Raw genomic sequence first — 23402 nt, 5'->3', positions numbered from 1 at the left:
TCCCAATGTGGGACAGTGTCTGCTCCGGGTGAGCAGACCCTCACCAAATGCAGCCAATTCCATCTTACAAAAAGGTTTAAACATTGGCCTTGCCTTTCATGTTTCAGGATAGAGTGAAGGAAAAACAGCAAATGGGTCCCATGGATGCGCAAGGTTAACTGTGCTGACAGTTAATTACGGGTCTGAAAGAAGAAAAATCGACTGTCTACGAGACGGCTGGCTTCCTGGCTGTGATTTCAAGGACCCCTGGCAGGGTGAGACTGCCGAGACCTGTTCATTTTTCTCTCACTCCAATGCATCACGTCTCCAGTGACAATTCTCTGTGTGTGTCCCATACACTTCTTACCAACATCTCTCTGAGTTATTACCCAGCACTTATCAATCTGAAGCCTGGCAGAATGAAGTCAGATGTAAGCTGGGGAGGTAGACCATTCTATTGCAGAATAAACAGTTGGTCATTCCTAACCAGGGCCGTCCTGCTTCCCGAATCTTCATGCCACACGTGCCAGAACACAGTGTAGTCATTTCAGGCAGACCCTGGTGGGCAGGGATCCAATCTGCCTGGCATCTTGAAGTGAGTAAAGGGAGTGTGGCCTCTTCTCTTCCCTCAGCAAGACAGGATCTTGAGGAAGGCTTTGCGGAACTCCACGTTGAAGGTGGTATAGATGACAGGGTTAAGGGCACTGTTCACATAGCCTAGCCATGTTGTGGCTCTGTAAAGCGCAGGGGACACATGGCATGCCTGGCAGTGAGTAATGAGAACATGAGTCAGGAAGAAGGGCAGCCAGCAGACAATGAAGGCTCCTAGGTGGCAAAGAAAGAGAATGCGGGTGAAGGGTTTGCTTGCCACTTTCCTCTGTATGAAAACAGCCCATAAGCCGTGTCTATGCTGGGCACCATGCTGGGAATTCTATATGCCATCTACTTTCTGTTTGCTTAACTTGGCTTCCATTCATTGATTCGCCTTTTCTTTCACTAATGCTATGTGGCATCTGTGATTTACCAAACATTAATTAATTAGATGTTAGAATTTAAGACTTGTTTTTTTTACTATAAAATTGAAAACAGGCCATATACATAGTAGAAAACTTGATAAATACAGGAACACAGAAAGGAAAGAACCACCCACTACTCAAAAATAATCACTTTTGACATCTTGATGGATCTATTTTGTTCTTTTTTTCTTATCTAAGATGATCTAGGTATCATCATATCATACGACAGCCGAGTTTTGCCTTCTTATTTTCTCATTTATATTTTGAAATAAGTAAATATTTATTAAATACCCAATGTGTGCCAGACACTTTCGCTGAACCATTATCGCTCAATTTATACATTATCATTCTATATGATAACCTAAGTTAAGTGACTTCATAAATTTTATTTTGGTCTTTTGAGTTTTCATAAGAGTTAATATTCATACAGAAACCTTTTCAGTTGAGATATAGATATTTATATTTGAATTTCCAATGTTTTTTAAGTGCAGCTATGATTGCCCTACTGCAGCATCCAGCACTAGCTTCAACGAACCATCTAACCGGACCCAAATTAGCAACTCGGACTTACCGAGCACAATGGCCACCATCTGGGTGGCCTTCTTCTCTCGAAGTGGCATTCCCCTAGGCTGCAGGGGCCCCAGCTTCAGGGATGTGGATAACCTGCCATTGCTGAGTTTTCGAACCTCTAAGCTGAGCTTGGGTGCCATGGTGGGGCTCAAGGAGTTCCGAGTCCTCTCCACCCGGCTCATCCCTCCTCCTCCTTCTTGAAAGCCCTGGTGCCTCAAGGCAGTGTCTTGGCAGATGCTGTAGTAGCGCTTCAGCTCGCCGTGTGTCTGGCCGGGAGAGAGGGGCTGCAGGTGTGACAAGAGAGGGTCCTGGCATTTCTGGGGATATTGTTTGTCTTCTATGTGTTCCTGAAACGGAAAGATAATGAAAAGAAAAAGGAGGATACCCTTCTCGTGTACATCCTACAGGGGGCAGGGTGGGACCATGGGAAGTTAGGGACATGAAATCCATCTCTGACTTTACAACTGAAAAGCAGCAACCCCACAGGACATATTCCATCACCATAGCAACCCAAGAGGAAGGCACCCTAGCACTGTAGTCTTGCCTTTCTGAGTCTGAAAGACCTGGCTATAGCAATTAACATATTAACTGCCATCATCAGTGGGATGTAGTCAGCAAAATCTGGAACATGGGAAACCCTACAAGACAAATGCTTCGAGTTCTTAAACAAACAAATTACAGTAAGAGGCATCTATGAGTTGTAAATGTATGGGCCTTAGATACTTGGGATTTGATTCTTTTTAAAAAAGATTTATGTATGTATGTATGTACGTATGTATGTGTGTATGTGTGTGTGTATTTATTGTGAACTGGTGTTTTGCCTGTATGTTCTCTGTGTGACTGGACACCCTGGAACTGGAGTTACAGACAGCTGTGAGCTGCCATGTGGATGCTGGGAGCTGAACCAGTCTTAACTGAGCCATCTCTCTAGTCTGGGTATTTGACTCTTAGGGTGTGTGTGTGTTTGTAGGTTGGAGCACAGATGAAATAAGGTTGGTCACAAATTGATAACTGCTGAAGCTAGCTGATGCTGACTCTGGATTTGTTTTGGCTTTTCATTTAAAATTTTTTAAATATTTAATACCACTTTGTTCTAAGATTGGGTATCATATAGCCCAGGCTGGCATTGAATTTGCCACGAAGTTTCCTGCCTCCAGCTCCCAAATACCTGGGTTATAGGTATGTGCCACACCTTTATTTTTGGAAGTTTAAATATCAATATTTAAAAGGGGGGAGAAAAAAACCCTAAGATTTGTATCATAACTTTTCAACTTAGTAGATGTTATCCTTCAGGATGTTAGCTAACTGTCTCTAAGCTTCAATGTAAGATAGAAAAAAAAAACCTAGGAAAAAATAGAATGTGATTTTTTTCTGATATTTTTGCCTGGAGAAGGGGGTCAAAATGTATGTGTTTGACATTTGAACTTTCCATATTCGAAAGATTAGACACTGTGTCAATCTTCAGTAGGAAACATGATTCTGCAATTCCTACCACAAAGGTCATAAAGCTAGCTATCCCTTCTCTACATTTCCTCTCTCCCATCTTTCCACTAAACTAGCAGCATTGGTACGTGAACCAAGCCCAGACAAGGGGAGATTCACATATAAGTCTTCAAGTTGGAGATTTCAGAACAGTTGGTTTTTTATTTTGATAGGATTTCCTAATTAATTTCCTAATTAATATAACTATATTATATGAAGCCAATCTATAATCAAGACAATATTTATGATTAAGCTGGCACCTATTATCTGAAAATCACACTATTTAACTTCTAGTGCATTACTTCTGAAAGGTACTTGTTGGTGTTCTAGTTGGGATTGGGGATTAGTTCTTGGCAGTGTCTATAGAACTGAAGAACATCCCACTTCCATGTCACCAATGTGAATATTCTGTCCTACAGGAAGAAAGTGACTATTCCAAGATTCTATGCTGGTGACGGTGTTTTTCAGTTTGTTCTGTAAATCTTTAGCCCTACCTCCATAGCTGATATGGGAAACACGGATTTCTGTGTAGATGGCTGGCTGGCAGAGAGACTTCCATTCCCAGATGGTAGGACAGAACCTAATTCTCCACACTCTTGGCAATGCAGCCTCATGACTCTCCAATCCTTCCTGTGAAGTCAACACTTCTCCTTCAGCCTTGGCATCTCCTCAGACCATGAATCTGTCATGTCGATTTTAAACTGCTTCTCTATCTGATCTCATTTTCAGCAAGAGTCTCTAATTGCTACATCAGGTCTGTGCACAGAGCTGTTGATTAATTAGAGAGAGACTGGACAAGACTCAACTCTTCATCATTATCTGTTTTTCAAGTTTAATTTCTAATGTGAGTTCGGGAAGAGGAACCATGGTCTTGTATTTGACATCTTTAGGTTCTTCTCTGCACCATGCTAGTGAGCCATGCCAAGAACTGACTTGAATTGGAAAGACAAGGCTTGGGGGGACCATGAAATTGTCACGGTTTTGTACACAGTCAGTAACAAACAGGACACTTGAAACTTTTCTTTCTTTGGCTCTTCCTATGTGTCCATTTCACTGCAGGTGTCTCTAGATAGCATCCTCACACCACATCTGAAAGTTATTGACTCTAATCACTGAGATCTATGCCACTAGTGCCATGATTTCTGAATGTCACTGGATGAAACCCATCCTGAGACCTTAATCACACAGACTCTGGGGTCTTGGCATATATTACAAATACATGTGTGAGGTCAGTGAGACATTCCACCTTGTGGTAGGAATGAAATCCAGACAAAACAACATCTTAGTGAAAAGATCTCTCACTCTTTTCCCTTGATCCAAGACAAGGCCAACTTACCATTTGTCCTGTGGCATCCGACAGAAACCTGGCCCTTATTGAAAACTGCCGAATGGGATGGAGCCGCAGACAGGAAGACTGGGGTGTTTGAAGGAGAAACAATCAGTTGTGGGATAATCTCTACAAAACCGAACCATATCATATGCAATTTTGTAGCATGGCAGTACTTGGAATTCACTGTGCTTGTATCTTAAGGCTTAGGTCGCGGTCTACTATTTCGTGGGGACCAATAATCTTTTTCTATTTATGTCCTAGGACTTTGAGAGTCTGGCCTCTACACACCCAAACTAGAGACTGCACTAGACACCCAAACTAGTTCTGACTTTAAGACTAAACCCAGTTCTTTCTCTCCCCAGGAACCCTGCCTCGCGCATATTGGTCATTTTCTTAATGTCCATGGTACTTTCTATTTGGCACTTCATTGCTTTCACTTCACATCTGGCAAACATCCTAGTCAGTTCGGTGTGTTTCATTGCTTTTTGAGTGGAGATGAGGTCTATTTTCATGTCCAGATTCCAAGTCCCATGAAGACAGTGGCCTTTTGATATAACGGTCCTTACGCTAGTTGGTTGGAAGAGATTGGTATTCATGGCAAGGAGGCCACCATATGCCAGGCAGTAATGTGAGCAAAATCTAAAGTGCAGGGACTAAAGATCAGTGCTGAGGTACTCTACATCCTTTGTAGAGTCTAGAGAGACCCACCAGCTGCTCAGCGCCTCCACACAGGGACAGATCAGGAAGATAAGCATCAGTGGACAATTCTTGGGATGAGTGGTTTCAGAAGGAAAACAAAACAAAAAAACCCTGGGCAAACAGTGCATGGTACAGTACAGTGAAATGCTACCCTACCCCATCCCAGTTCAGTAAAATCAAACTTTGTAGGACTTCTGAACTGCTGCTGTGGAAGACTCTACCACCACAGAGAGAAGTGGAACAATCTAGAAAGTATGCTATCAGCTTACCAAGTAAGGGAGATCTAGGAAGATCCGGTATACTCTCAATATTGGCTCTCCTACCCATCAAGCACAGAGAATACCAGCTGAGTAGAAGGTGATATGAATCTGTCTCCTACGTGTTGATCCTGGTACCGCCTGCATGGATGGGCATGTGACTGGAAGCCGGGGGCTGGCATGCTGTCTGCTAGTTCCTGCCAGGCACTTACCTGCTGCGGGAATCCAGGCCTGATGCTGATGCACTGACTGTTCTGTCGAGTGAGGATCCGTTTCCGTCTCCTCTGTCTCAGCACCATGTAGATCCTGGCATAGACCAGGACGGTCACCCCAAAGGGAACGTAGAAGGACACCACTGAAGAGTAGATGACAAAATCAGGGTTGGAGATGGAGCAGATACTGGGGTCCCCTGGGGGTGAGAGAAGGGGAGAAGTCGACACCATTATTCAAGTGTTCGTCCTCAGTATGGGGTGCTGAGTGTGACGTGATGTGGGGGTGTGGATAGGAAGGCATGGTTTCAGGCACGCATGTTGTCAGTGTTTCAGTATTCTGAAGGAAGAAAGCTAATTCATCTTCGGACTTCTTGCAGTTGGCTTCAGAAGAAAATGTCCCAGTGATTATATTCCAGACACTGACCTGAATGGAGGCTGTGATGATGGATAAGACATGGTGTCTGCCCTTGAAGGAGCAAATAGTCTAGCTAGACAGACGATCTCTTCCATGCAAATGGTCAGTTGTAACTCACAGGAATGTGGCCTGAGAGGCTATAGAGGGCCACAGAACAGGAGAGCAGAGGCTTCTGGGAGGGTGGCACACCTAGGAAAGAGTGGGCTGGTGTGGAGGCAAGAACAGATGGCCGAACGCTTCTTCTGAATCCAGGGTGTGGGGTAGGCAGTGACGGAAGAGAAGACGGGAATCAGGGAATCCCAGCCTTGAACGGAAAGAGAGCTGGGAAGGAGACTGAACTCTAAAGAGTCCCTATTCCCCTGAGTGTGAAGATGATTCAGTTTTTAGGAGCTTTTGCCGCTTCTGAAAGGATTCGGGTTCATTTTTGAGCACACACATGGCTGCTCACCACCACCTGTAACTCTAGTTCTAGGGAATCCAACACTTTTTTCCTGGTCTTTGTGACTCACACTATGCAGATACACACATGCTGGTACTCATACATACACATAAAGATAAAAATAAAGAGTTCTTGCTCCTAATTTTTGGACCAGCGCGCCACTTTGACTTCTCTTTGGAAAGCGCTATGGTTTTGCCTTCTTCACTAGAATGTGTGGGGAGTCATCCAGTACCCAGACTCAGGCCAGAGACTTGCTCCATCCTGAAACGGAGAAGGGAAGCAAGCTAACATCTTTCAGGCAATAAACCAAAGGCTTCATAAACATGATGTTACCCAAGCACAATAGGAGGGGACATTACTATCTCTATCCTTAGATACACAGGTTGAGTTCAGGAAGGTTTACTAAGTGGTCCAAGGCAACAAAGCCTGAATGATACTTTTCTATAGCCAGCCTGACCCCAAACCAACCTTCCTTCTGTAATTTCTGCTTTCCACCTCCTTCTACTCCTGGGACACTTCTGTGCCTCAATCTACATTATTAGCAATAGCTGGTGACAAAACTGTTCCAATCTTCACGCAAGAGTGGCAGCGCAGGCCCAAATCTGACCTTGGGAGACAAGGCCTGAGACGTGAGATGGCTGAGAGTGAGTGGCTACTTGGTGCTCTGCCTCTTGGTCGTCTGAAATGGCCTGGTGCAAGACACGGAGCAGCTGCTTTATTAGCTATGTGCTCTTGGCATTGTTGCCTGAGGCACCCAGCTTTAGCTTCATCATCCACAAAAGGATAAAAGTATTGCGTGCATAATAGCAATGAGAAATAATGAGGATAAATGATTGCTATGATTATTATCATTTTTAATTGTTATATCATTGTTGCTTACTTCTGAGTTTTTTGAACCTAAGACAAGAAGTATCGATTGAAATAAAAGTCTGGAGAAAGACAATATTTGTGGGGAAGGGAAGAGAGAAAGAAGAGAACCAAAATGAAAAGAGAGAGTACCCAGGGAGGCATGGAGGCCCAAAAATGTGAGCCTGTTTCCACCTTGTCTGAAGGTCAGAGAATTTGAGGTTGCTCAAAATTGTTGACAACAACCAGGGCTACACATCCTGACGCAGATGTGGTTACTTGGTTCTTTTGACATGAAGGTGGCCCATACAGGTAGCTCCACTCCATCCTGACAGATGGTCAAGATATGAAAGAATATTTCTGTTCCTTCTTTTGTATCAGGAGGTTTAACCTGGGGAGTGGCTGCCTTTAGGATACTTGGTCTAGGGTGGCTTTACTGCCTACACACCAGAATGCTAATGACTTGATGCCTCAAAATGTTGAAGCAATTAACTGTTCGAGTTGTCCTTTGCCTTGTTGTCTCTTGTTGCCTTCTTCCCCCTTTTGTATTGGGTTTAAAAGTGTATAGAAAATTAAATGCAGGGATTTCAATATTCACTGGAACTCCCTCCTGGTACTATCGTTTCTTTCTTTCTTTCTTTCTTTCTTTCTTTCTTTCTTTCTTTCTTTCTTTCTTTCTCTCTCTCTCTCTCTCTCTCTCTCTCTCTCTCTCTCTCTCTCTCTCTCTCTTTCTTTCTTTCTTTCTTTCTTTTTTTTTGGTTTTTTGAGACAGGGTTTCTCTGTAGCTTTGGAGCCTGGACTGGAACTAGCTCTTGTAGACCAGGCTGGTCTCGAACTCCCAGAGATCTGCCTGCCTCTGCCTCCCGAGTGCTGGGATTAAAGGCGTGTGCCACCACCGCCCGGCTCTATCCTGTGTTTCTGTCTTATTATTTTTACTCACATCTTCGTACACTTTACTTATTTTTCTATTCCCTATGCCCCTACCCTGGCAAGTGGTATTTCTGTGGAAGCTGGTCTCTGACAGGGAGGCATTTAGTAACAGCCTGTCCCAGAATGCTCACAGACTGCTCCCCAGTCCTCTCCTTCTGTTGGAGATGGGTGAAACTGATGCGATCTCACCAGACTTTGCATCAGCATCCCTCCGCAATCAGCACATACGGCCCAGAGTAGTGATCACCAAACCGACGCCATCTTCTGTTCTGGGGACAATGAAGTTGGGGGCAGGCATGGGGTGGCAGCTGGTGGCCTTCCCAGTCTCTAGGGAGCCACACAGTCGTGATCAGCCCTGCCATTGAAGTCAGCTCGCCTGCTGTCACTGGCTGGCCCAGATCTCAGTGCCACCTGTGGTGAGGAGGAGTCTCAACATTTGTTAGTAAGCAGGGCCAGAGGACTTACTTTCCCAAGATTCAGCTCACTGCTGGCCTTGGTGAGCAGGGTTCCTCCTTTGTCCCCGCGCACACAATCTCTCCCTTTTTCTGTGCTCCTTGATACCAGGAGAATGAACTCTTCTTGAAAATAACAGAGTCAAAAGGAGGTATAGTATGTTTCTCTGTCTCAAACACACACACACACACACACACACACACACACACACACACACACACACGTGCGCGCGCGTGCACTCACACATGCATACATATATAAGTGTACTTGTTACAAGCAATGTCCTTCAGAATATTAGTGTTTGCAGCAGGGGAGGTGTGGGGGGCCCTGACAATCTGGGGTAGGAGGCACTCTGACACAGATGGAAGTCTGTGTGTATCTCATTACACCTTATGAATGTTTTATCACATGCAAGCATTTATTTTTCCATTAAAAACATTGCAACTGTGTATGTGGAGGAGAGAGAGAATGAAGCTGGAGCCAGGAGCTATTTCAGGGTCATTGGCCGTGAGGGCCTCACTTTCAGTCGCTGAACGTGCCTCGGCATCCCTTCCGATGTCATGACTTCCGCGACCGTGAGGGCCTCACTTTCAGTCTCTGAACTTGCCTCGGCATCCCTTCCGATGTCATGACTTCCGCTGAAGTCTACCGCTGCCTACTCTCTGACCAAGTTTTGCAGCCTCTGCCAGAAGCCCTCCCACCGCGCTATGCGGTCTCCCGGTTGCAGGGCGACACTGAAGTCAGCTGCCGATGAGTGCTGGAGTGGGCATCCAGTCATCAGGGCAGTGGGAGGCCTCCTGCCACAGCAGGCCTGAAGGCTTCTCGGTTGAGTCCTCAGGAGGTGCTGTGGGCAGCTGAGGCCCCCTCAGGAGACACGGCGGGCGCCTTTGTCGGATGATTGATCTAAATCAGTGCTGCGTGGGAGCACGGTAGCTACTGGATGGCGATGAGAATGAGGAAAACAAATAAGGAAAATGTACCAAGGAGCATTTTATCCCGGCACCTAAGCATCCGTGACTATAGGATGCTGAGGCAAGGCCAGATAGGCATGGGGAGGCTTTAACATTACCTTCTAAAACTAGAGAAAGAAAAGGGGCAGGGTGAGGACACAAAGACACATCTACTTGCTCAGCTTCATGGAGGACCTGCTAGGTTCAGAGTTCCTGTGCTGGGCAGTAAGGCACTAAAAAGGGCGCTGGGAAGATGGCTGAGTGGGTGGAGTATCACTGTGCAAGCACATGGATGTGAATCTGGATCCCCAACATACATGCATGAAGATAAGCACGCCTGTATCCCCAGTACTAGTGGAGGGAGTGGGGGTGCGCACGGGGAATCTCTGAGACTCACTGGCCAGCTGGTGTAGCCAAATCAGGGAGCTCCAGATTCAGTGAGAGATCTTGACTCAAAAAAGAAGGTGGACAGCAATACAGAAGACCCTGAATTAAACGTCAGCCCTTTATACGCATGTGTGACACACACCATACCACATAACACACACACTGAAGAAACCATACACCACACCACACACACCATACACACCACATATATACACACACACTGCAAACCATATACCACACCACACATACCAATACACATACACACGTACCACATATACATACATACCATACATATACACACCACACCATATACCACACATAAACCATGCATAATATACACAACAGACACCACACACACACACACCATGCACACATACACATACCATATACACATACACACAACACACCACATACACGTACCATATATACACACACACAAAACACACCACATACACATACATCACACATATACACACATACTACATACACACACAAAGCAACAAACAGCTGTAGCAAGGGGAGCTTGGAGGCCTCTGTGAGCCAGGCTGAGCCCTGGAGGCCTCTGTGAGCCAGGCTGAGCTCTGGAGGCCTCTGTGAACCAGGCTGAGCACTTGCTGTAATGTGAGCAGCAAGGTCGAGAGAAGGTTGACTTGAAAGACTGATGAACTTTAGACTTGTTGAAGAATTTGACCTCACTTCAATTGCGAAGACAGGAGAAGCTGATGAGTCTGATTTAGGATGAGTCACTCTCCTTCAAACACTGTGCTTTTATTCTTCTTTCTAACTTTTGAGCAGCCACGTTCCCCTGTCTCCAGTGTTCTGAAAGCTAAGTGACATTTCTATTGCTAAAATCAAATAAATAACAATTTTCTTCCTTTCTAAAGAAAACCAAGCCAGTTGATAAGATTTTCTTAACTCTGAGTCCCTTACCCAGAAGAATTCTTAAATCTGATCACTGGTTATTGCTTATTCATTCTAGAACTCTCTTTTGAAAACCACACAATGGGTATCTGATTTAACAGAAATTCAAATACTGTTTTTCTTATCAGTGAAATGAAAGGACTTGCTTGAGCTCATTCGGAGATCTTTAGGGTTGTCCTCTTGCTCCAGCACACCTTCCTCTGCATCCTTAGGGGCTGTTGATTTGATTGGCTGAACTTCTAGGTCTCTGGTGGAGCTGGGGCGCTACCAGTCAGCCAGGCCCTGCAGTTCTGGAACTCTTTCCCACCCAAGATCCTGCCTCCTGCTGCCCCCCCCCCCCCATTCAAAGATCAGGAGCAGCTCTCAGAGAACTCTGAAGTCCAGCTTGCCTCTGTGGTCTCTAGGTCAGCACTACAAGGGGCAGGCATAGCCTTAAATGAAAAGTCCTTGCTACATTTCCTGAAGTCAAGCTGTGCTCCAAATCAGCTGGAACTGAAACACCTGAGGCCCTTTCCGCCTCTACTTGTCAGAGAGTGTCAACAAACTGGCAGAGGAGAGTCATTTGTAGTGGGCTTTTGGATGAACCTGTCAACGGGGAAGTTGCTGGAAGGGCCCTGTGATGCTCTAAATGAGCATCACATAAGCTCATATCTGAATGCTCGGTCACTCAGAAGTGGCACTGTTTGAAAAGATTAGGAGGTGTGGCCTTGTGGAGGAAGTCCGTCCCTGGGGGAAGCCTCTGAGGTTTCAAATGCCCACGCGAGGCCCAGTGTGCAGCTCTTTGCCTGCAGATCAGGATGTAGCTCTCAGCTTCTTCTCCAGCACCACACCTGCCTGGTGCTTCCCGCTGTGATGATAATGGACTAAATCTCTGAAATTGTAAGCCAACCCCAATTAAATGCTTTCTTTTATAATAGGTGCCATGGTCATGGGTGTCTCTTCACAGTAATAAAATACTGACCAAGACAGGCCACATCTATCAGGATAATGAAGGTACATCATGAGGGTCAGATTGTGTCAGAGACCAAGGCTTAGATTCTTTATGCCTGAGCTCTGCTCAAGAATTCCCTGAACTGTGTTCTAGGAAGGGACAGCTGGGCTTCCCCTCAACCACCCAGAGAACCTTCACTGTTTATATCTTCCTTAGAGCAGATGGTTAGTTGCAATTTAAGGCACAGAAACCTTTCTATTACACAATCACAACAGTGACACCAGCTAATACCTACTGGGTCCTTACAATGGACTTTGCATTTGACAAATATGAGAATAATTGGAGGGTTTAGTACAGTATTGCTAAGAAACTTAGGTGTAAGAGAAAGCCTGGCTTGGTATAAAAAAAAAAAGCCCACTACAAATGACTCTCCTCTGCCGGTTTGTTGTATAATCTCAGATACCCAGGAGGCTACGGCAGATGGATTATAAATTCAAGGCCTTCCTGGGCAACTGAGTGAGCTTCTGTCTCAAAAACAAAGACAGACAAGATGACCTCCAAATGTAAAACCAACCAACCATCACACACATAACAACATAAAACACAAAGTAAGAGAGAGACCCCGAGAGAAGCAGTGGGGGTCTTATACTACACACAAGCTAGGTCAAAAGTCTTTTTTTTTTTTTTGATTTTCAATTTGACAATCCTGGGACGATTTTCCTGGGTTTTGTTTCTAGAACAATAATGATGTCACTGGCGCCAACATGCTGCAATTAGCTCGTCATTCTTCACCTGCGATGTTGACATCAGTTGGGAACTCTGTCTACTGTCAGATCTGGAGATGGTTTCAGCTACTCTCAGGATGTGTGTGTGCCCGGGAGAGGGAGTAGGACCTCCTCCACCAACATTCCAGAACATGTAGGGGAACCAAGCTTAGCCCAGGGAACTACACTTGTCCCAGCAAATGGTGACATGGGCTAAAGGCCAGCAGATGAGCAGCCCCTCTGTCAAGAAGTGGCTCACAGAAATAAAATGGGAACAGATTGTCTTAGTTAGGGTTTCTATTGCTGTGAAGAGACACCATGACCATGGCAACTCAGAAAACATTTAATTGAGGGTGGCTGGCTTACAGTTCAGAGGTTCAGTCCTTTATCATCATGATGGCGAGCATGGTGACATGCAGGCAGACATGGTGCTGGGGAAGTAGTTGAGAGTCCTACATCTTGTAGGCAACAGGAAGTGGTCTGAAGGTCACACTGATCAAAGCTTGAGCAGAAGAGACCTCAAGGCCCATTCCCATAGTGACACACTTCCTCCAACAAGGTCATACCTACTTAAGCGAAGCCATACCTCCTAATAATGCCACTTCTTTATGAGATTATGGGGGCCAGTTGCATTCAAATGACCACACAGACCAAATATTATGACAGCATTTGTTGATAACTTTGTTTCTTAACTTTTAATGTATCAGAGAAAGAAGACTAACCTTGAGAAGTAGTATGTACACGACACATCTACACATGTTATCCCAATTCCTGTTAAAGGAGTTACAGAAGATGTAGGATCAGAGCTTAGGGTTAACATATACAATAAGAAATATCTGCGGACTGAAGAGAGCTTTCCAGAGGACCTGGACACCTTCCCCACCACTCAGATGGTGGCTCACGACTGTCACAGTTCCAGGGTATCCTGTGCCCTCTCCTAGTCTCTGTGAGCATCAGGCACATACACGGTTCAAGGACCAAACGTCCATGCAGGCAAAGCACTCATGTACATAAATTTTTAAAAATTATGTACTAAAACCAATCAAGTCTAGATTTCTTATTTTGTCCACTTGAATTACTTCATTCAATTTCTACTATGCTAAAATTTGCTTTGAAAAATCCCCTGTGTCACATATAAGATACATGCAGTTTTGTTGTAACTCTGAACAGTAATAATAAGGATACATATGTTACTATATCATATACTATAAAGCTCACATGGAACCTGCAGTTCCGGAGATGATACCTTTGGGCTTTTTTTTTTTTAAATGTAGGGAGCCATTTATAAAAGTAAGTGTTGAAAATTTTGTAACTAAATATGCTGACTAAATATACGTTTGCAGTTGTTCCTTTGTGCCCACTATATTACCGTCTTAAATCAGTAAGGAAGCTGAGCTTAGAAGGGTCCAGCAGCTGCTTGACGGAGGCACAGCTGGTAAATAGGGCAGCTGGAGTTCACCTAGGGCTTTCTGATTCTGGAGCCTCTGCCTGCCTTCCTCAGTGTGCTCTGACTTCCAAAATTGTTGTCCATGGCACGATGCCTGGAAGATTGTTTACATGTTGGAATGTTTCTATATTTACACATGACAATGTCTCAATAATATTTGCATGTACATAAACATATTGCTTTGTGACGAGTAAGTACATATAGATCTGGACTTTACCAGTCTGCAGTCTAGTAGGAATTGAATGAGCCAATCCAGATGGAGAAAATAAGACTTCTACATGATTCTGTAGCACTATTCTTTTGGGTTTTTTTCTTAGCAAACATGCTCATTCATTATATATTTTCTTTTAAATTTTTAAAAATTATTTCTTGGACGGAAGGGGGAGGACCTTGGACTTTCCACAGGGCAGGGAACCCTGACTGCTCTTCAGACTGGAGAGGGAAGGGGAGAAGAGTGGGGAGAGGGAGAAAGGAGGGAGAGGAGGGGGAGGGAAATGGGAGGCTGGGAGGCGGCGGAAATTTTTTTTTCAATAAAAAAATAAAATTAAGCCCAGGTTTATTTGAGACTTTGACAAAACAAAAATAAAAAACAACTTAAAATTTCTTTTAAAAAATTATTTCTTTAATTTTGAGATTATAATTACAAAATTTCCCTTTCTCTTTCCTCTCATTATACATTTTCTTTCTAAATATTTTTTATTTTTGAAATTATAATATAGTTATATCACTTCTCCCTTCCCTTTCCTCTCATCATACATTTTCAATAGTTTTTGTTCAACATATGGATTTCCTGAGCCCAGAAGATAGATCATGTGAGGTGCAAATGTGGATTGATGATTTATGGTTAAAATACAAGTCATCTCCGATACAAATATTATCATTATTCCATCCATCCATCCATCCATCCATCCATCCATCCATCCATCCATCCATCCAGGAGATGAGCCCTGTGCTATCATAGCCACAATTTTGCATATTAAAAATAAAAATATGCATTTCAGAACTAGTTCTCAAATGTCAGAAATGATTCTTACTGGAGAAAAAGTTAGAAATATATAACTTATTCCAGGCTTTATGATATGTTACCTTGCACTGTAGGTTGGTTATGAGTAGTTATCTTTTCATTAGCAGATCTCACTTGAATTATTAACATAGCTTTGAGTCTTATTTACATCTATGTTAGATTTCTTCCAGTGAATACAATGACATTTCTTTCAAAATAGGGGTGAGACAGACTTTTCATGAGCTGGGTCAAACCCATACTTTCATGACAATAACTGGTGAGGTTTTGCTCTCTTCTTACTTTATACCCAACAAAGGCCAGTGCTGTGCAGACTACTGCACACCCACTTCATCACACGGAACAGGATGGAAATACTGGGGAGGACACCACACACAACCGCTCAGGTATGGTGCGAACCCCATGAGTTCAGAAGTGGAACCAACAGACTTACCTGTTGTGTTGAAACCAAAGAGGAGAGGGCAGGACACAGCGAAGGCCAGCACCCACACAGCTGTAATCATGAGTGCCACACGCCGACAGGAGCTCTGCCCGGTTCCATGCTGATAATGAACTGGCATGACCACTGCTGTGTACCTGTAAAGAATACGGACAGGCTTGAAGCAGGGTGGGAACCCAGGTGAAAGAGGTCCGTAGAGGGTGACTCATACCGAAGCAGATGACAAGAGAAAAGTCAATCCGTTGAAGAGAATTAAGAAAAGTGTTTGATCCCAGAAGACAAAGCAGGAAGAATGGAAGAGCTGGAGGATGGGGAGGAGTGCTATGGAATGCTGATATCTGGGCATGATAGGACCATGGCATATATTAGTTCACTGCAGCTATGGTTACCTGCACAGACCTGCAAAAGATCAAGTCAACAAATATGTCAACATTCCAGCAGGAAGCACTGAGTATATTTATAGATAGATTATATATTATCTATAAATATCTGTCTATTTATAATTATATTTCTATATTTGGTCTGTGTGGTCATTTGAATGTAATTGGTCCCCATAATCTCATAAAGAAGTGGCATTATTAGGAAGTATGGCTTCGCTGAAGTAGGTATGACCTTGTTGGAGGAAGTGTGTCACTATGGGGGCGGGCTTTAAGGTCTCTTCTGCTCAAGCTTTGCTCAGTGTGACCCTCAGACCATTTCCTGTTGCCCACAAGACGTAGGACTCTCAATTATGTCCCCAGCACATGTCTGCCTGCATACCACCATGCTCACCACCATGATGATAAGGTGAACCTTAAGAGACTTAGTTGTTCCTGAATTCAAAAAGCTTCAAATCATGAGAAATTATCCTGCCTTGAAGAGCAAACTGCTCTCCTTGGTTCTTTGGCATGGAATGGCAAAATGCCTAGAGAAGCCCTGGCTGACATCCGCAAGACAGTTAAGAACCACACTGCTAGAGTTGTAAGGAACCGAATCCTACTGACAACCAGAACATGTCAGGATGACTATTCACGGTCCCTCGCACAACGTGGGTTCTGCCTCGTAAACCGAGAACCCTACTAAAAGCGCAGTGTTCTGACTTACAGAAACCGTGCAGTTAAAGTGGTGTGGTTTCTATTTCTAAACTTGTGATAATTTGCTTCACCACGGCAGGAAATGAATATGCTGTCACTGGCTCCTCTTGTAAGCACAGGTCAAAACTGATTTTCTTCAGTGTGAGCTTGACTCCCTCAGCGAACATGATCTTATGTTGGTTCCTGGCATGAACTCATGGCTCCAGCCAAATTGGCCTGGTAGATACTTTCCCACAGTCTTTGTCTAGTCCGTTATCCTTCCTCCTCCCTGAGAGTTCAGTCTTGCCTTCCTAGCATCCCTGCTGAGCTTGGGATGAACCTCCCTGGGCTTTTCCAGCTAGATACTTCTGACTTTGAACTTTGCACTTATGCCAACCAGTGGCGTTGGCATCTTGAGTGTAGGTGTCTTGACTCATCATGGAACCTGTCTCCCCCCTGGGGAGAGATGACCACTAAGTCAAAGCATGTTATAGCTTAATATTCCCCATAGATCCATGTACAAAGCAAGTAAGAAGCTATTGTCTGTCTCAGGGACCAAGAGAGGTTTCCTTCCTCTTAAAAGAATGTTTTAATCCTAGGCAGGCCCATGGGAATTTAGGTATGGGTCTCAGTGTAGATCAACAATTTTTGTATTTTCAATTTCCAGGGAACAAGGATGCCAGATTTAGGGCAGGAATCTCCTTAATCTGTCTTGTGCATCTCAAATCTGAGCTGAGGAAGAGCAAGATGCACGCTGGGTGAGAAGGGGTTGGGCGATCGCCTCTGTTCTTCTCGTGTGTTCCCATCTCCTGTGTTCCAGCTGTGCCTCTTATGCAGCTAGCTTTTGAGAGTTGACATCTGTGTTCCTAACAGAACAGTGTAGAGATCGCTGTGAGTTTTGAGATGAAAGCTAACTCTGACTGTGGTTCGTAACGTAACAGTGACAAAGGTGGCTTCCTTCTGAAGATGGAGAAATAGAGTTCTTGATTTAGCAAAATCCTGTTAAGAGTCCCTATGAATTCCAAGGGAGGCCATGGCATCCCTTTCCTTTCTTCTGGAGCACACATTACAAGTCCTTCCACGAGCCCCTGTCTGGGCTGTGCAGGAACACAGCACACTTCACCTGGTGGTCCTCCAGGCCTCTCAGTCTGGGGACGTCTTTTCTGCTGGGGCTCCAAGTCAAAAGTAGTCACTAGGGCCTTGTTTGTGGTGAGAGCCTCTCGGGGGAGAGGCTGAGACTTAAATACTGCTGCTGTCATGGACAAACAGCTACTGAAGACTGGGAACGGAAAGATAAGACCACTTTCTCCGGCTCAGACTTACGGTCCTCCTTTTTAGCCATACTTAGTTTTATACTGTATAAATTTTATTATTAAAAATACAAATAAAGAAAAACATCACACACCAAAATTAGTCAGGCCAAATCCTTAGATGTTAAAAGAACCCAAAGAGGTTACATATGAGCTAATAAGCAGCTACCAACTGGCCCTCTACAAACACACACACACACACACACAGCCCTAATTTGTAACATTCATCCATTTCTGTGGCATATATACTCCCTCCACCGTTCACATCAAGCCATCACCAAAGGTTCAATAACCAACTCAAAAAATTCCTAGGATATTATGGATCGATCAGCTCTCACTGGGATGGTTCCAGCACACCAATGGGAGCTTCACACTGTCTAAATCATGCTGTATGCTCATCAGCTGTGCAGGGTCCATTAGTTTATCAAGCAAGGGCATATGCAGAACAAGGCTCTGTTCTTATAGAGAGGCATTGTAACTTCAGGGAAGTCAGAATGGACCCAGTGTTTCCCAATGCAGTGATCCTTCAGTCAGTCAGCTCTTCTATCTCCAGGGCCAGTGTCTTTAACAAGGGTCCCGTTCCCTCTTAAGGGGACATGTACCTCTCTTAGTCCTACAGGGACAAGGGTTTGGGGTATGAAAGGGGCCCACTGGTTCCTCCGTGGAGACCAGTGTGGATCCCCAGAAACTGAAATCCCCCCCAAGGAGCTTGATTCTGCTAACTGTCAGTGTACCGGGGTGTGGAGAATGTGGAGGGTTCAGGGGAGTGTGTGCACGTGCGGGGTGTGCTGCGAAGACGCATATTCCCAGGCCATGCCTCTAGTGGTGTCACTGAGGTACTTTTAAAGTGCAAGCCAGAAATGAGTATTTTTAACATCTAATATATCTTCTTAGACAAGTCTGAGAAAGCCTGCATTAGGGAGAATTCTGTCAAAGCTTCTTGTTCACTTGGGGAAGAAAAGAGAGACAAGACTACAATCTTCCTCTGTCACATCACACTTTCTTCCTTCTTTTTAAACGATCAAGCCCGTAGAATAAATGAGGCCCCCCAGCATGTCATAGGTGGGTGGCTAAGAGCTCGAGGTTGTTCCAGAATCCACCATTAGAGGGCACCAAAATGCAGCAAGAACTTCGCCTGCTCCGCCGGGGTGAGAAGTTCACGGCTCACCTGGGGGCTCTCCAGGCTCAGTGGGGAGGCAGAGCGGGAAAACCGCCCCCTTTCATTCCCGGAGCCCTGCGAGAACCCCGCATTCCCACCCAGGGAGATTGCTTAGCCTCTGTTTTTTTCTCAGAGAGCTTCTTGAAGGCCAACCGCAGGCAAGCGGAGGCCAAAGCGCCGGGAAAGGCACGGCCTGGCTTGGCCAAAGAAGCCTGAACGGCCACCTCCCTCTGGGGTATTACCCTTCACACTCCTCTGTGTTTCCGTATCTACCTCTCTGGGCCCTCTCTCCCGTGGAAAACTCAGCTGACCCGAATGCAGACAGTGTGCACTGTGGTAAAGCCCAGGACTGGGGTCTGAAATCCAGTTTTGCAGTTTGACAGCGGGCCGGTGGCTTCAATTTTCTGTCTCAATTTTCTCATCCGTACAGGAGGGTTAACCCGCCGAACTGGACTGTGTTCACAGCTATTGAATGAGATCACATTGGTGAAGTTTTTTTTTTTCTTCTCTTAGTACAATTTAAAATTCAAAAGGCGGTTCTTACTGTTATTACCATCATTATTATGCTAGCCTAAGAGATCCACGATTGTTCATGTCTGTGTGGTTTTAGGTTTTATGATTGTCATTCTCTTCCTCCTGATTGTCAGGCAGGACATTAAATTTATTTATCTATCAGACAAGTGTTGAGCACTTTCTTGTGTGGCCCACTGTCGGTTTGGCAAGGGTGACTGATTGGCCTAAAGTCGCTTAGATATTGAAATTGGCAGTGTGACTTCACAGCTAGGGACCCAGAGTAAGGCTCCAAGGCAGTTTGCTGTAGGAGAAACTGGACAGGCTTGGTGGCACAAGCCTGTAATGTCAGCATTGGGGGGGGGGGGGGGTGAAGGTGGAGGCAGGAGAATCACCAGCTTGACCGGTAGCCTTTGCTAGGTGGCGTAACCCGGTTTCATTGAGGACATAGGAAATTCTACTTCTAGAGGAAGGCTGCTGGTGTGACCAAAGTTTCCTTCCTAGGTCCCCCTTCCTAACTTTTGTCAACAACGGGTCCTACTATTCCCATTTAGAGAGGACTCTAGGGTAGATGGGAGAGCAGGGTCCAGTTTGGGGTGTGTGACGAGGGGAGCAGGACCTCACACACGGAGCACGTTCCAATCCTCAGTCTACGGATGCTTGTTCGCCAATGTCTTAATATCACGGCTGTCCCTCCGAAGGCCATCGCTATCTTCAAATGGGGGTGCAGGTAGAACCGATGAAAACGCTCGCAGTGTCTGCGGGAGGAAAGGGGTGCCCGGCCTGGGTGGGAGGGCCTGACTCTAACTCCCTGCCTGGTTTAATGAGCCCAGAGCTCCGAGGGGCTGCTTTTCACCACCTTTTATTTGGTCAGACAGGGGGCTCAATAAATCTTTAGTTCCGTGGACTCCCCTGGTGGAGTTGTTGAAGGAGAAAGCTTTTTGCAAATGACTAGAAAGCCCTTTGCAAATATAAAGTGCTTATTTAGATGCAAACTAAAAATCCAAGGTGCCTGTGACTCATCTGGTACCTATTGTGCTCGCTGCAAAGGCGCGGAGGCTAGCTTGTGTGATGGGTGCCATTTGAGAGCCTCTTAAAGAACTCTCTGGTGAATGAATTTGGTTGCATTATTCCGGGGCTCCTCTCCGAGGACTCTAATTTTCACCGCTTTGGTTGTGTCCTCCTTTTCTGACACGTTCTCAGCGGCCTCCTTGAGTTAGCACTGACCCAGGATACGGTGGGAGGGGACTGACCTGCTGGGAAGACGCAGGAGCCGTCGGGTGGGGGCTTGTGATCTGAAGACTCCCCACACCGATTTTTAAAAAGGAAAAAGGCGGCTTTAATCCAAGCACCCAGAGCCAAGCCTAAGAATCTAATGACAATAGTATTTATTACTTGCTTTCAAAATCCCTTTTATCATTTCCTCTTTTTTTCCTATCTCTTACCACCCTGCTATTATGGTCCAGGGCTTCATGACCAAAAAAAGTACTGAATCCATTTGGTCAAGTTTGTCAGGTTGATGGCTGCCATTGTACGAAGCCCAAAGGTCCGTGTGAATAACTGCATTTCTAATGAATTGACCAGCTATCTGGCATCACATGAACAGATTTTAATGCTGGGTATTGCACGCTGCTGGGAAGGAGAATGGAGACAGCTTTTCTGAAGCCCGTTTGCATTCCTAGGATGGGGGAGGGGAGCTCTGTTTTGAGGTTTGCTGAGGACAGTCCATTATGAAATGTAAGCCCCTGCCCCATTGAGATTAGAGGCTCAGCTCTTCCTTCAGCTTTGAAGGGGGCGCTATGCATTCTGGGAACTTGCTTATATGAGACAGAAGACGATTCAAAGTTTATGCTAGCTTATTCTTATTGATTGAGTTTTAAGGAAAGAACGGTGAAGTGTGTGTTGATATAGCTGTAGCCAGCAAAATGGTGCCCTTCTGGAAACTGGAGAATAGTGGGCCTGCCTGGAAGGCAAACTGCAAAAAAGACACCCTCTTCTGGCCAACTCGGTTTGGTGAAGCACTAGCTGCATTCTGTTCCCACATCCCTTCTTTGAGGCCCAAGCTTCTTGGCCTCACTCAGCCACTCAGCATCCAGTGTGTGTGTGTGTGTGCGTGTGTGTGTGTGTGTGTGTGTGTGTGTTGAATATATAGGTCACTCACCTGCCTCTGTGTGTGAATGTGTTTGTATTGAACAAGATGGGTGTACTCTCATGGGGACAGAGACTCTCTCAGAGGGTCAGAGGCTGGGAAAGGAGGGAGGGGCTAGGCTAGTCCAGACTCTCCCTAGAACTTGGATACTCTTCATTTTGTCAGTGGTCAGCTCTACCCTGCAGCCTGCAGGGACCTGAGGAGTTTTCTCAGAGACTTCCTCCCAGGGGCAGCCTGGGTTCTGCAGAAAAGAACTTCAGGTAGAGCCAGTATGAAGTCCAGTAGGAGTTCATCAGGAAAAAAGTAGTAACAGTTTTAAATTCAGGCTCTGGGGGAGAGAGAGATATTTAGGAAAAGGGCAGTGTATACCCAAGACATGGGAATGGTCTTCTAGGGAGCCACGGTTTAATGCCTTTATGTGATTTGGATGGCTTCTGAAGTTACTTTGTTTAAAGGTTTTAAAAGCAACCTCCCTTCCCCTTTCCCTCTTTTGGTAAATGAGGTCATAGACTGGTTTCTGGGCTACACTAGAGAGGAGTACAAGCTGATAAGATAAAACCATAGATGGGGTCAACATTCATCATCCAGGCTAGCCCCAAACTCTTGGTCCATCTGCCTCTGTCTCTTCAGCATATCCTACCAGCATGGGCCGCCATGCTAGCAACACAGATGGTATGAAGGAGAAAAAGGGGAAAATGGGGAGGAGGCTTAAGTAAGGAGAGGAAGAGAGGGTTGGGCAGAGGAGGGGTGTGAAGAGGGATAACTAACACATAGGATGTTTGAAAATTGTGGTGTCTATTCTTGCTTGTCAGTTTGACAATGTTTGGGAATAACTAAAATCCCAAAATTGAAGGCACACCTTTTGATGGGGAAGCTTAGTTAACCAATTTTCTTTAAGAGGTGGGGCCAAGTTAGGGTGTGGCTTGCTGGGACCTGGAGAAAAAGTGGGTGCACGGCCCAGGTGCTCTCTGTGTGGTTTCCTCGCAGCACAGCTGAGCTTGGGCTTCTCGTTCCTGTTTTCATGAGTTTTCCCCTTATAATAAATAAAAATATAATTGTTTTATCTCCTAGATCACCTGGTTATTTCCTGAATCGAGCTAATTTCTACAACCTGTGAAGGATTTTTGCTTAATTTGACATAAAAGACCCACTTCTAATCTGGATCTTGGGGCAGGAAGACACACTTTTAATCTGGGCTTTGCCTTCTGATGGAAGTCTATGAAAGGGTATTGAAGAAGGAAGCTTTTGCTCTTTGCCCGATTGCTCTCACCTTGCTAGCAGGTCCATCCCTTCACTGGCATTAGCGCCTACTTCTTTAGGATTACAACATCTACTGAAGACCAGCAGAGACATCTAGCCTCATGGCTTGAACAACTTCTGGATTCTTGGACTTTGTGTTTATGGCCAGCTATTGTTGGATTAGCTGGACCACAATCTGTAAGTCATTCTAATAAACCCTCTTTCTGGATGTATCTTGAGATCCATTCTATAAGTTCTATTACTCTAGAGAACCCTGACTAATATAAAAATCTATATTAGAATTTATATAATAGAAACATATTTTATAAGCTTCATATACATATATATTTATATATCTACATATTTAGTTGTATAGAAAGGTTGAATTGGAGTTATCATACATAGAAGATAATGTTTATCACAGAAAGCCATAGGTGTCGGATAACTCCCTTGAGTTGTTGATCAAGGGTGCCCTGGTACCCTTGATGGTAAGAC

At 45.0% G+C, this 23402-nt stretch overlaps 1 protein-coding gene across 1 annotated transcript in view; it reads right to left on the bottom strand.

Moving 5' to 3' along the window:
- Positions 1-607: 607 nt before the first annotated feature.
- Positions 608-23402, bottom strand: part of Drd3 (dopamine receptor D3) — a 60081-nt gene continuing 37286 nt past the window's right edge. The window contains exons 4-8 of the mRNA XM_057765535.1: positions 15483-15625; positions 5546-5742; positions 4384-4461; positions 1567-1912; positions 608-804 (exon numbers count right to left, since the gene is read on the bottom strand). Of these exons, the coding sequence (XP_057621518.1) occupies positions 608-804; positions 1567-1912; positions 4384-4461; positions 5546-5742; positions 15483-15625 (961 nt within the window). The remainder of the gene's footprint in view (positions 805-1566; positions 1913-4383; positions 4462-5545; positions 5743-15482; positions 15626-23402) is intronic.

This window comes from Chionomys nivalis, chromosome 3 (assembly GCF_950005125.1).
Source record: "Chionomys nivalis chromosome 3, mChiNiv1.1, whole genome shotgun sequence".
In the NCBI taxonomy this organism is placed as follows: Eukaryota; Metazoa; Chordata; class Mammalia; order Rodentia; family Cricetidae; genus Chionomys; species Chionomys nivalis.
Note: the sequence above shows the minus strand (reverse complement) of the source record. Positions and strands in the feature narration are given on the sequence as shown.